The 15,160-nt window shown below is 39.4% G+C and overlaps 1 protein-coding gene across 1 annotated transcript in view; it reads right to left on the reverse strand.

The window, feature by feature from the left end:
* Nucleotides 1-15,160, reverse strand: part of ANXA10 (annexin A10) — a 60,753-nt gene that overhangs the window by 43,155 nt on the left and 2,438 nt on the right. Inside the window, exon 2 of the mRNA XM_042466850.1 lies at nt 1,147-1,228. Coding sequence (XP_042322784.1) covers nt 1,147-1,228 — 82 coding nt within the window. The remainder of the gene's footprint in view (nt 1-1,146; nt 1,229-15,160) is intronic.

Consider the following 15,160-nt stretch of genomic DNA (forward strand, 5'->3'; position numbering starts at 1 on the left):
TTTTTTGCGCATCCTCCATTTTTATAAAAATGTGTCCTACATTTGAAAATGTTGCCCTACATTTGTCCTACATTTGTCCCGGTTTGGAGGTCCTCACTTATGGCAACCCTACTTTCAGAGCATGTTTTTGGGGTGTACAGGAATACTACAGTGAGGAGAAGAGATGATCCCCAATTGCACTTTTGCTGAAAGAAGCAGGATGTAGTTCAATGGATCCTGGCATGCAGGGCTTGCCTACACTACGTATATACACAGACTCTCCCTGATCCCAGTGTGATCTGTCCACGAGACATATGGCCACACACAAAACAAAACTGTTGTTGTATGCCATTAATCCACACTGGACCAGCAGTGATGCTATGTCATCAGAAGGTCTGCCTGAACATATTTGGCCCTCAGTGTATCAAATCAGGGCATCTCTGGAGCATAATAGTCTGGTTTAAGGGGGCTAGTGTAGATGTTCCGAGAGAGGCAAATGGTTAGCAGCTTCTCTGTGCTCCATTTTGCCTTTCAGACTCCACTATGAACATGATTCTGAAGTTCTGAGGTGGCAGGCTGTTTTTTTTAAAAATTATTTAGCTATTTAACAAGTAGGTGTAAAGAAGTGATTCTAATTTCACCTTTAAAAGCTCTCATATCAGATCTTCAGAGATGGTGTGATACTTTATTGTGAAGCAAAGGGGAAAATATGGTACTTCGTTTGGATTTTAGCCTGGTTTTGGAAAATATTAGATAGATAGATAGATAGATAGATAGATAGATAGATAGATAGATAGATAGATAGATAGATAGACAGACAGACAGACAGACAGGCAAATAAAGTGTCCATTTTTAGGTTATGTAATTAGAGCTCCTAGTCCTTTTTGAAAACGGATGAAGAAGAAAAACTTTTTATATTATAAAAGTTGTTATTGGATGCTATATCTGTACATTATATTAACCACAAATAATAATGCTGGATTTCTTTTGTCTAGACAGCATTATTATTATTATTATCATCATCATCATCATCATCATCATCATCATCATCAAGCTAGAGGAACATTGTAACATCTCTTATTTTAGCCAGGCATTTGGTGCTACGTGTTCATCCATTCAGAATATCTCAGAATAAAGACTCATTCAAATTTCAGTTAGTACACCTACCCATTCCTTGTAGAGCTCCTATTAACATTTGAGCATCCATGACAGGGTCAAAACTGGGAGCTGGGAAGATTGTTCCCTGAAACTGTTGAGAGAAAGGAGGTATTGTTAGCCTATTTCATAAGCTGGGAAAATTTTAAGAAATATCTGAAACAATAGGCAAGGGAGAATATCACACGGGGCTTTTTCCAGCTTTGTAGCATTATTCTATTGTTATTGAGCAAGAATGATACAATTGCGATATTAAAACACTTATATAATGCTTCATTAATGATTCAAGAGCAGCAGATAGCACAACTGATTTCCACACATCAGCATCTTTTAGTATTTTGTTTATCATTCTTGAGAGATGTTTACCAACCTTTTGGTTGATGGAATTCATGAGCCTCAGAAGACATCTCATTAAGATAGGAATTGTGAGGGGGAGGAAAACCAGTTAATCTCTCTCCGCTTACTTAAACCTCCTGTGTGACATAGGAAGCGTTTCTGATGAACTGCACTCTGGGGGAATACCTAGATGGATTGACGAAGTGTCTATATATGCTAATAAATCATAATTGCTTTTCATAAGTTCTGCAATAGCGTAAATGAATTGTGATCGCCAAGCCATTCATGCCTTTTTATTGTTAACGGGTTATTCCAGTAGCACAGGGCTTCGAGGACATTACAAGAACAATAGGAGGACAACATTATGTGAAAATCTTTCCCCTGATCACGCATAAATAATAGTAACAATACACTTCCTTAACGCTTTTTATCCGTGTGATAATCTTCAAGGGGTAGAGGACCTGTGGTTCTCTAAGTGGTACTGGCTTCCTGCTTCCATTAGCTTCAGCCACTATGTTTTTCATTGTTGGACCTCACTGACTTCTGTAATCGGATATTGTAATTCATTACCTTCTCCAGAAGACTACTGTTGCCCATCCCTGCAGCAGATAATCTAGTATTAGTGTGTTTTTGCCTTGAAACACCCTGTATTAAGTGGGTTTGATGTGGTTTGAAAACACATTCTTCACCTAAAAATAAGTGTCCTATCAAGCTTCAATGTAATATCAGCCAGTGAAGCATCACCCCAGACTTAGGGACAATGACAACTTGAGCAGGCAATGCAGTCCAGGATCAGACTATGTGCATTGCATTGGAAGGTCTCAGGTTTGATTCTCAGTGTCTTCACTTGTAACCAATGTCTTCAAGTTAAAGCAGAGATGAGCGAATGCCAGGCATTGAAGGGGCTTGCATTGGCCCACCATGAGACTTGGAGAGCTTTAGAACCCACTACTATGCCCCATTTTAAAAATTGTTTCATTTTCCAAACGTGACAGGGGGCAATTTCACCCTGTTTTATGGGGCCTGCCTTTGATTAATCAGGAAGTCAACCAGAAGTCAGCAGAGATTACAGCAGGGGGAAAGACTTTGGCTCGAACCTTGAGAACCCACAGTCAGGCAGAGTTCACAATACTGGTTTAGATAGCTCGATTCAATAAAAGTCACTCTCAGCCCTAGAGGATAGCAATGGCAAGCCCCACTCTGAATAAATTGACTAAGAACACATTGTGATGAGGTCACCGTCACTCAGAAACAACTTGAAGGCTCACAACAAGTTTGGTAAAGCTCTAGAGCTCTAATAATAATACAGTAAATAAAACTTTTATTTATATCCTGCTTTTTATTACCACAATCAAAGTGGCATTCAACCTTTAAAAAAACACAACAATATATACAATTTCCACCCTCCCTTAAAAAGGATTAAACAATTCTATCCATTAAAATTAGAGACAATTCTCTTTAATATTTATATCATTATATCCTTTTGGATTCCAAAGTTATCCTCCCAATATTGTAAAACAGGCAGCCTTTCCTCTGCCAGTTTGTGTTTGGATTTATTTCTAATCATAAACATTAATCTGTCCATTTCTTTTACTTCTTGCAATTTCAAAATCCACTCTTCCCCATTTGGAGGGTCTTTATTTTTCCAATTTCTCGCTATCACTAGACTTGCTGCTATCGCAAGGTAGAGCAGTAACCCTCCAGTACTTCCTTTCTATTACACTTTGGAAAACAGATGTCATACTTAACAAATAGAATTCTGATGACATAGTAATCTGCACCTTGAATATCTTTTGAACAGTTGTGTGTATTTTTCCCCCAAAAATTTTGAATCTTTTTGTAGGACCACCACATATGGTACAATGATCCGGGTTCTTTGTTACAGCGCCAACATTTCATATCAGGAAGTGTGTGTGTGTATGTGTGTGTATGTATATATGTTTTGTTGGGGTTAGGTACCGTACCATCTATTTGATATCTTCATAAAGTTTTCTTTTAGATCCTGCAATGCTGTGAAGCTATTTGTTTTTCTCCAGGCCTTTTGCCAATCATTGTAAGCTATCAGATGACATACAGTGGTACCCCGGGATACGAATGCGCCGGGTTACGAATTTTTCGGGATACGAAAAAATCCCATAGGGATTTATTGCTTCGGCTTACGAAGGTTTTTTCGGGTTACGAAAAAACCTCGGCGCTATTTTCCGCCACCGGAGGGCAGCAGAGAGCTATTTTTCCATTAGCATCAGCCATTGCGAATGACAGGAGTCTGTTCTCTTGTCAATTGAGGCATAGCAGATTGATGTTTTGATCTCTCCCACAAGCTCTCTCTGATATAAGGAGCAGTTTTAACAGGGATCCTCTTTCTACTTGTCAGGCTGAAGATTGTTGATCAGAGAGGATGGAAATGACAGTCTGATGTGCTCCGATTGACAGGAGAACACACTCCCTTCACCCACGGGTGGACATACCTTTCTTTCTCCCAGCAACTGCTGCCTATGAAAGTAGGATTGGGGAGGCTGGGCCAGGAGTTGCTAGTAGTTTTATGAGACATTTAGCTTTCTCTGTCAGAGAGCTCTGGTGCCACAATAAACTACAATTCCCAGGATGGTTAAAGTGGTCTCAAACTGGATTATTTCTGCAGTGTGTTTTGGTTCTGATCTAAAATCTTGGACATGTTGGTTGTTCATATATTTATTTGATGCATTATTATTCAAAATTATGTTTTCAGTGTGTTTCAAATTGTTTCAACTAGGTGCTTTTTAAACAGAATTGCTTGCTTTAACTTTTTTTTTTTTTTTTTAAAAAAGCTGAGTCTTGTTTTAAATTATTGTAAGCCTCTTTAGTTCCCGTGTTGGAACAAAGATGGGTTATAAATTAAATAATGAAGTAAGAAGTGGTATGTTTAGTATACATGAAATTGAAACAAAAAACAATGATGTTGAAAAGTTTGAGAATCAGTCTATATTTCTCTGCAGTGAAGCTAAAGTAACCCGTAAAAAAGAGAAATATTTTGTTCTGGATGCTGGGCTTGATAACATAAGGAAACGTCTGGAGAAAATTTCTGAGATTCCTCCTGATTGTACATATGCAAATTGGCAAGCTATTGATAATGCGGTGAGCTTAAACTCTTTAATTTGCAGTACTAAACTGAAATATTTGCTAAACAACTAGTTTCAATGATCTTCAGTGTAGAGGTGATTCAAGTACCAAATTAGATGTGCAAAATCAAACTCTGTCCTGTAGACCAATAGTTCCCTAGTTAGTATGAACTGAACAATTTTTGTTTGCATGTGAAATTTCTCTGAAATTTTTGATTAGCATGTATGCATGTGTGTGTGTGTGTGTGTGTATTGAAGAAACTGCAAGCTAATCTGAATGCTGTACCAGAGGAGGTGGTGTTTTTTTTAAGTACAATCCCCCAGAATCTTCAAGTTACCATGGACACTGAACATGCCCATTGGGGAATATTGGGAGCTGTAGTTCAAAAAAGTAACTTCAAGCTCTAGTAGAATGTTGATATTTCAACAATGTAGAATGATGCAGCAGAAATCTCTTGAGATTAGGTACCCTTTTTACACCAGTAATGTAGGAGTCACCAGAATACTGCTGCTCCCTGCATGATTGGGAAACAGCAAGACACTGAAGACTTAATGGCAGACGAAATTGGCATGGGAAGAAGCTGAAGTATTTTCTCCTTTGCCATGGTTTAGTCCCTCCCATATTACTTGGTAGCATGAGAAAAAGGTTGTACAGTGGTACCCCGGGATACGAATGCGCCGGGTTACGAATTTTTCGGGATACGAAAAAATCCCATAGGGATTTATTGCTTCGGCTTACGAAGGTTTCTTCGGGTTACGAAAAAACCGCGGCGCTATTTTCCGCCACCGGAGGGCAGCAGAGAGCTATTTTTCCATTAGCGCCTATGGGAATTCGGCTTACGAAGGTATTTCGGGTTACGAAATTAACCGCGGAACGAATTAATTTCGTAACCCGGGGTACCACTGTATATCTTGGGCCCACCGCACCATATGTTCTTTTATTGTTTCCTTTTCCAAGTCTCTATTTATTAATAATTTATAGAATTTAGAGATTTTCCCTTTATCTGATTTCCACCAAAGTTTGTCTAGATCGGTATTTGCTAGTTCTGTCCCTCTATCTTTAATATCTTTCTTGAATTTCTTCCAGACTAGGCACAAGGATAGCCCTATTGCAAAAATCAAGTCTTGAGGTTACCAGTGTGTGTACTACAGTTTCGAGGTCACCCGGCTCCAGGAAAGGGCGCAGCTGATGTATCAGCCGGAGCTGATAATGGGCACTCTTGACTGTTGCATTCACCTGATTTCTCATCTGAAGCAACGAGTCGAGAAGCACCCCAAAGCTGTGAACAGAGTCCTTTGAGGGGAGCGTGAACCCCTCTAGGACTGGAAGTTGCAGCACGATACCTGGTTTGGGGGCCCCTACTGTAAGTACTTCTGTTTTGTTTGGATTCAGCTTGAGCTTGTTTTCCCTTGTCCAGTCCATTACTGCTACTAGACATTGATTGAGGGGAGAAATGCCATCTGTTGTCATTGCTGATGACCAAGACATGGAGAAGTATATTTGGATGTCATCAGCATACTGATAACACCCCGTTCCATGTCTACGGATGATTACTCCCAGTGGCTTCATACAGATGTTGAATAACATCGGGGATAGGATGGTGCCCTGAGGGATGCCACAATTAAGCTCTGTTTTTGAAAAGCAACTGTCATAGAATCATAGAATCGTAGAGTTGGAAGAGACCACAAGGGCCATCAAGTCCAACCCCCTGCTATGCAGGGACACTCAATCAAAGTACCCCTGACAGATGACCATCCAGCCTCTGTTTAAAGACCTCTAAGGAAGGAGACTCCACTATACTCCGAGGGAGTTTGTTCCACTGTTGAACAGCCCTTACTGTCATGAAGTTCCTCCTAATGTTGAGGTGGAATCCCTTTTTCTGGAGCTTGCATCCATTGTTCCGGGTCCTGTTCTCTGGAGCAGCAGAAAACAAGCCTGCTCCCTCTTCAATATGACATCCTTTCAAATATTTAAACAGGGCTATCATATCACCTCTTAACCTTCTTTTCTCCAGGCTAAACATCCCCAGCTCCCTAAGTTGTTCCTCATAGGACATGGTTTCCAGACCCTTCACCATTTTAGTCACCTTCCTTTGGACACGCTCATTTCTCAATGTCCATTTTGAATTGTGGTGCCCAGAACTGGACACAATATTCCAGGTGGGGCCTGACCAAAAAAGAACTCAGTGGCACTATTACTTCCCTTGATCTAGACACTATACTTTTATTGATGTAGCCTAAAATTGCATTAGCCTTTTTAGCTGCCACGTCACACTATTGACTCATGTTCAATTTGTGGTTTACTTGGACTCCTAGATCCCTTTCACATGTAGTCTCGTTCAGCCAGGTGTCCCTCATCTTAGATCTGTGCATTTTCCGCCCTAAGTGCTGTACCTTACATTTCTCCGTGTTGAATTTCATTTTGTTAGCTTTGGCCCAGCTTTCTAGTGTATTCAGGTTATTTTGAATTTTGATCCTGTCCTCTGGAGTATTAGCTATTCCCCCTAATTTGGTGTCATCTGAAAATTTGATAAGTATGCCCCCAATTCTTTCATCCAAGTCATTGATAAAGATGTTGAATAACACTGGGCCCAGGACAGAACCTTGTGGGATCCCACTGGTCACTCCTCTCCACGATGAAAAGGATCCATTGTTGAGCACCCTTTGAGTTCAGCCGGTCAACCAATTACAAATCCATATAACAGTTGCCGTGTCTAGCCCACATTATACAAGCTTGTTTGCAAGAATGTCATGGGAAACCTTGTCAAAGGTCTTACTGAAATCAAGATACACTATATCCATAGCATTCCCTTTATCTACCAAGCTGGTAATTTTATCAAAGAAAGAGATCAGATTTGTCTGGCATGACTTGTTTCTCTGAAATCCATGTTGACTCTTTGTGATTATGGCATTGCCATCTAGATGTTCACAGGCTCTCTGTTTAATGATCTGCTCTAGAATCTTTGCTGGTATAGATGTCAGACTGGATGGTAATTGTTGGGATCCTCTTTATTCTCCTTTTTGAAGTTGGGGACAACCTTTTCCCTCCTCCAGTCTGCTGGGACTACTCCTCTTCTCCAGAGGTTCTCAAAGATTATTGCCAATGGCTCTGACATTACATTTGCCACTTCTTTAAATACCCTTGGATGTAGTTCATCTGGTCCTGGAGATTTATATTCATTTAGATTAACCAGATATTCCTGTACTATCTCTTTACTGATTCTGTGCTGAAATTCCTCTAATCTGTCCTCTGCTCCATTATCCTCAGACTGAGCACCCTTTTCCTTTTATGAGAAGACTGAGGCAAAGAAGGTGTTGAGTAATTCTGCCTTTTCTCTGTCTTCTGTTAGCATTTTGCCATCTTCTCCAGGCAGTGGCCCTACCGTTTCCTTCTTCTTCCTTTTGCTGTGGACATATCCAAAAAAGCCCTTTTATTGTGTTTAACCTCTCTAGCAAGCCTGAGTTCATTCTGCACTTTAGCTTTTCTGACTTTACCCCTGCTATTTCTTTGAATTCCTTTTTTGTGATTTCCCCCTTTTTCCATTTCTTATATAAGTTCCATTTGAAACTTAGCTCAGTTGAAGTTCCTTAGTCATCCATCCTGATTTCTTGAGACACTTCCCATTTTTCTTTCTCAATAGAACTGTTTGAAATTGTGCCTTCAGTAACTCCCTTTTGAGAAACTCCCATCCGTCCTGAACACCCTTCTCTTTTAGTATTTCTGACCACGGGATCACCCGCAATACTTCTCTAAGTTTACTGAAATCTGCTTTCCTAAAGTCTAGAATGCGTGTCTGACTATGCCTGGCTTCTCTTTTCCATTGTATAACAAACTCCAGGAGAACACGGTCACTTCCACCTAATGAGCCAACCACTTGCACCCCATTAACCAAGTCATCCTTGTTGGTTAGGATCAGATCTAAGAGGGTGTCCCTGAGCATCACCCTCTGGAATCTACCTGAGAGGAAGGAACAGAACCACTGCAAAGCAGTGCCTTCAATTCCTAGCTCTCTCAGGCGTTCCAAGAGGATGTCATGGTCTATTGTGTCAAATGCCACTGAGGGGGTCTAATAGCACCAGCAGGGTCACACTTCCTCTGTTGATGCTTAGACGGAGGTCATCAGTTAAGGCAACCATAGCAGTCTCCACCCCATATCCCGTCCTGAAGCCAGTCTGAAATGGATCAAGAAAATCAGCTTCATCCAAGACCACTTGGAGCTCTCTGGCTGAGAATTCTAAATATCTACAAATATCAGGATTTCATAGGATTTTGCCATGACAGTTAAAGTGGAATCATGGCACTATAATTGAGCAGTGTGAAACGGCTCTAGTTAAGTAATGTTTATCATGCAATTAATCCTGGAGCCCAGATGGTTTTCAGAACTTTGAGTTTAGGGTCATTTACTTTTCCTCTGTATTCCTGTTTGAAAGGAATGAAACAAGAAATACAGTAGCATGAGATTAACAACCTGTTTGGGTTTCATCTTTAGGTTTAAAAAAAGAGAGTTAAATTAAAAAATGTAAATTGTATCCCCCCCAACATTTTTCTAGTACATGGTCTATTTTAAATGGAATGTCTTCTTCCAAAGTATAGATATCAAAGTATAGCTAAATAAATTATGTTTCACAAAAAAACTGATATTTTAGAGAAATAAGGGCTTCTGTTAGCTCTGGTAAATGAATTACTATGCCAGGCTTCAAAATACTCAAGTAGCATCCCCCCCCATTAATGAGAGTAAATTATTAGAAAGAGCATTATACTGGTGTCATCACTGAATTTCAACAGCTTTGACACCAGTATCCTGTCTGGTGTCCTCCTCATACAGATTAGTCTAAATATTTTTCAGGAACGGAGAACACGTCATAAATCAAAATGAATAAGGACCTGCAGAGTTGCTAGAGTTTCTTCTCATAATAGAAAACATATGCTTGCAACTTCTGGGAGACAGATCACAAAATTCTGCAGATAATTGGCTACAAAGCTACCTTAAACACAATCAATGACAATTGAAGTGATAGCAAAAGAATGCCAGTAATCAATCTCCTGCACATATAGACAGCTACTGGAAAGCCTGTACTATTCTTAAATTAAATCAATATCATACATATCAGCTTCCTGCATTTTTGCCAGTGGGCTTCTATACAAAACAATCATGATTTTTCTCTGTGTGTGGAGGGGGAGACAGTCATAAGCTGTTTGTTTCAGAGAAGAAAAATAGAATAGAACTGGAGTGGTTTCATGCTTGGCCTTAATTCTACAACAGAAATCAAGACTCTTTGAGAAACAATGCCAAGCACCCCCAGTACAGAAAAAAAACACCAAGGATCTCTCACAGGTAAAAGATATGGGGTTCCTTCATACTGCACAACTATAGCACTATCAATCAGAAAGTTCTAGTGACTCACCAAACTGCAACAGGATGCAGCCATCGCAGTTAAAATGGAATATAGTGCTAAAATTGTATAGTGTGAAAGGACCCGAGTTTTTGCCTTGCTGATTCACATTTCCTTTTCCATTACCTGCTTACCATGAACTGTGGTACAGCAAAATATCTACACCCATGTTAGCTTTGAAACCAAGGCTTCTAGCTGGTATGCAAAACCTCAAGAAAGCTAAAAGTGTTTGATAGTTTTGGTATTAAAACACCAGGGCAGAGAATACATGGAACCCCTGTTATGTCTAAGCAAAGAAGGTAAGGTAAGGGAGTATTATAACTATTCTCCTCGATCTGTCTGTCTGTCCGTCTGTCTACCTACCTACCTACCTACTTAATTTATATGCTGCCTTTCTCCCAAAGTAGGACTAATCTCATAACCATTGTTAAAGGACTGCAGGCATTATATCTATACCTGACTAATGAAGGTCTTTGGAGAATCCATACAGTTTATGAAATGTATGACAATTAATACTTATACCCGATTGTATAGTTCAAAATTTGGAAAACTGTGGCTTGCTAAATATTGCTGAACTACTATGCCCCTCATAGCTCACTATTGGACAGACTACTAATGGCTGGTGGAAACTGAAATTCAACATAATTAATAATAAAGTTTTAATAGTTTCCCAGCTCTGGCATAACACAGAGAAAAAGTGTTTCTCTCTCTTTTTGTTTAGTCTCCATAATAATTTATTATGAGTTTATGACACAAAGATTTTGAAATGGGAACCATAAAGACAATATCTTTTGGGATTAGTAAAACTGTTATACTATTTTAATAATAATAATAATAATAATAATAATAATAATTTAATCAACTAAAATAATTAGAATTCAAATTACTTTAGAGCCAATGTGACAGAAGCTAAAATCTAAAACTATATCAAAAAAACAGTAGTGATGTTGATTTCATACTTATAATGTAAGTTATATTGCCATTTATGAAAAATAGTTTTGCATTTCATGGTGATATTAATGCATACTGAAATGCAATAATTTTCTTCAAGTGTAATATTCAGTTTGCCTTTTATGATAAGCCAGAAATGACTTGAAGGCACACAACAAAATAATATTGAAGGAATATTTGTGGGTATTTGTGCATTTAATATCTCCACAGTAAGGAGTCTGAAACTTTCAGACAGTATGGCTGAGTGGCTCTTGCACATCTTTTCTATTAGTGAAACTGGATAATAGCAGACAGATGATGCAATCCACCCCTCTTTGTGGGAACTGAAAGTTCCTTCACCCACAGCTCATCATCAACTAGCCCTGACCACTCCAAATTGCCATACAAACATGGGAAATCTTAAAACAACAGAGAAGGGAAAAGAAGTTATTAACATATTTTTTTTATATTAAAAAGGATCACATTTTAAATGAGAGAGAACATGAGAAGAACAGAGCAACAACGACATAATGTGGTAAACCCCTTCTGTAGGTGCTATTATCCTATTGAAATTCCACTTTGCTTAGACATGTGATAAAGCTCTTATTGTTAAAAGCCTCCTTCTAGTGGGATTAAAGGCCTGCATAATTGCTGCTATTATGTAGAAACTTTCATGTATTGGATGATAATGTTTGATGAATGGTTTCTATGTGAGTACAGTTGCTTTTCTGATAATTTTCTACACTATTCTTGCCATACCCAGGAGATCTACAATCTGATTTGGATGAATGGGGGCACTACATCATAGTCCCATCCCCCTGACTGGATTGTTTTGCGAAATGCATGACAGAAGGTCTGTGACACTGCAGGTACATTATGCACTGGTCCTAAATACAAAGCTGTCAAATGTTCACTCTTAAATACTGTATATGATTAGTTTCAGAGGAGATTTCTCACTGATTAGTAATTTCATTATTAACAGAGTTCATCCTTGCCCAGTTCAAACACTGACAAATTCAGAATCCATCTGAAAAGAAACACCTTATGCACATAGTAGGTTGGGTGGTTAATTCTCATGTTAATGCCAGTGGACTCAGAAGGTGAGTCAACTGGAATTTACATGCAGGTAGGCTATTTCCCCTCCTGATAATAATATGGTGCAAAAGTGCAGATGAAGTCTTGTGACTACCCAAGCCATATGAAATATGAAAAGCTTTCTAGTATTTGTTTAGTAAGTCATTCTTCTGATAACAAACAAGGGACATTTATTTTTCCCTAGACTGAATGCTTTCCAGCTGGGAATGCATGCCTTAAAATGAGCCATGTAGTACTGCCTTAGAAACTGGATCTCTTTTATCAAAGAAGTCCGTGGTGATGCAGCTTTATTGCTAATCAGCAAAAGCATAGCCAAGGACAATTGTTGAAATGTGAGCTTTCTCTAATGTCTGCATTGCACTGTAGAAATAATGCAGTTTAACACCAGCTTAACTACCATGGTTCAATGCTATGGAATTCTGAGAAATAGAGTTTTGTGAGGCATTTAGCCTTCTCTGTCAGAGAGCTTTGGTGCTACAGCAAACTACAGGTCTCAGAATTCCACAACACTATGGACTTTATCGTAATGGCCCTGAAACGGGCCCAGTGCATTCTAAATGTGCGTGCGCATGGGGGCCAAGAACCCCATTTTACTGCACAGTGGAACGCCGCCTTTGCCGCTGCGCACGGAACGGGGACGCAACTGGAATGCCCGGCAGCAAAGGCGGCGTTCCACTGTACAGTAAATTGGGGTTCTTGGCTCCATCCTGTTCCATGTGCGCCCGCGTGTGCGTGCACACGTTTAGAATGCACTGGGCCCGTTTCAGGGCCAGTACGATAAAGTCCTTAGTCATGGCAGTTGAAGTGGTATCAACTTGGATTATCTCTGCAGTGGGGATGCAGCCTAATATGTACCTGAGCTCTTTGGATCAGTCTGAAGAAGTGTGAACATTCACAGTATAGCTCCTTGTGTTCTGCCAGTTGTCACCTATGTCTCCATTAATTCTATGTCAGTGTGTTGGCTTCCATTCATTTTGGGAGGTAGTTTGTTGCCAGATATGGTAATTTTTTTGGATCTACACTAAGGGTTTTCTGAAGTTTTTTTTTTTTTAAAAAACTGGGATTATGGTTTGCTGAGGTTAGGGTGTGGCCTTATATGCTGAAGGAGAGATTATCTTCTATCATATATATATATATATATATATATATATATATATATATTCTTATAGTACACAAAGCATCTTTCCACTAATATGCTGATGCATTATGGTGCCATGACTCCATTTTTTAAAAGGAGAAAGAAAGAGAGAGTGAGTGGAGGATTAAAGAAGAATCATTTCACCTTGGTCTTCATCACTATTCATCTTGAAATGGAAGTAGCAGATAAGTGTAAATGCAACTGGAAAACTGATAGAAATCACAACTATGGATGCACACGTGTCTCTGAGATTATCCAATTAGATCTTTTTGTTCTGATACATCTCAGAGTTTAAGAAAAATTTATAAATGAAATTATAGTTGCAGCTGATGCTAAGAATTTCTCAAAAACAGACCATGACAACAACAAATGTCGTTTCGATTAAAAAAAAACCCCTGACAACTACAGATGGTGTAACTTCCAGCAACTTAATGCTATGGACACATCTGCCCAGTTTGGAGGAGTACTCTGCTTCTTAAAATGTGAGTTCCTTGGACTTTGCCAGATTTTGCTGGTTGTTGGTCCATTCCTTTTGTGGGCTGTTTGTGGCAATTTTTGGGGTCCAACTAGGGAACAATTTGCTGAGGTAGTCCTATGTTTTAGGGGTAGATTTTCTCCTCTCTGATTTTTCTTTTCTTTCATTTTCCTTTTTAAGCATTCAAATTATATTACAATAGTTCTAGTGTGCTTGTTGTTGTTGTGGTGGTGGTTGTATGCCTTCAGGTCATTACTAACTAACTTAATTTTTTTCAAAAAAAAAAAAAAAAAAGGAAGGGAGAGGAAAAGATGGGAATGTATTGTTCTGATATGTCTCAAGAGAATTAAAGAGAAATCCACATTTCTCATGTAGGAATAAAAAATTGCAGCTGGTGTCAGGAATTGCCCCCCTCCCCCCCAAAAATAATCAGGGACAAAATAAACCTTGGTTGAGCTCCTGTGTCATCAGATATAATTCTGTTGTTGTTACTACTTCTAGCAATGTCTCCCTCCAAACCTCAGGGTCCTGTCGCAGGTTCTTATCTCAACATGCCCTGTAACCGGGATAGCACTGTAGCTATAATTTCCCATTGCCCTGATCTGCAGCATTTGAAAAAGACTTTGGTTGGGGGACATCTTGGTTTAGGATTTAGGTTTGAGGGGCGGGGGTCACATTCAGTCATTAGCAACCTTAATTATGCACCCCATAGGTTAAGAGATTGTAAATCTGATTTACAATCTTGTAAATATTGAACAGGATGCCAGCCAATGTTTTGAATTTTTTAATAAAAAAAAAAAATGCCAAGAACAACAGAAATGCCACAATCTATTCACATATTTGTACCATCTAAAGAAGACTGGTATCTGGTTGCACTCAAGACTGAACATGTAGAGGACCATCTGGGGAAGGAGCTCCCATTGCAGCTTCCTGCAGCTCTTTTTCCTCAAGTCACTTCTGAAAGTTGGGGGCTATTCACAAGGACAATAGATATGCAGGAAAGTACAGTTTGTATGCACACACGCACACACGGGTACATGGAAATTACCCTAAGTCTGGGGGAAGCATGAATGATTTTCATTTTATTCAAACTACCTTCACTTGATTTGGGGCTTTTCTTGCCTCCCTCTGCAGTTTCTAATACACTGATGGCCACTGACAGCTCATTTTACTGAGCTGTCAATAGCACCTTACTAACAAAGCCTTGCTATGGTTCCCCATAGCATATCTCAGGCCAAGAATAAATATGTTCTGACCTTCATAGGAGGGATTTATGAGGATACAGCAGAAGGAAAGGCTGGGATACTCTTCTTGTGTTCATATAGCACTAATATAGCCTAGATGTTATTCTAAGGCAAATAAGTCAGTTTACCTTTTCTGGTTTTAGTTCTGGATCCAGGATGCCCCCCGATGTTATCATAGCTAAATCACCACTGATCTAGGTGGGATGCTACTGCCTGGATGCATCTCGGATTGAAGCCTGGCCCATTTTTTAAGTCGAAAACTCCCCGACTTTGACAAAGTGAGGGTCTGTGCCTCATTTGCCTCTTCAGTGAAATA

The sequence above is a fragment of the Sceloporus undulatus genome, chromosome 5, assembly GCF_019175285.1.
Source record: "Sceloporus undulatus isolate JIND9_A2432 ecotype Alabama chromosome 5, SceUnd_v1.1, whole genome shotgun sequence".
Taxonomy (NCBI): domain Eukaryota; kingdom Metazoa; phylum Chordata; class Lepidosauria; order Squamata; family Phrynosomatidae; genus Sceloporus; species Sceloporus undulatus.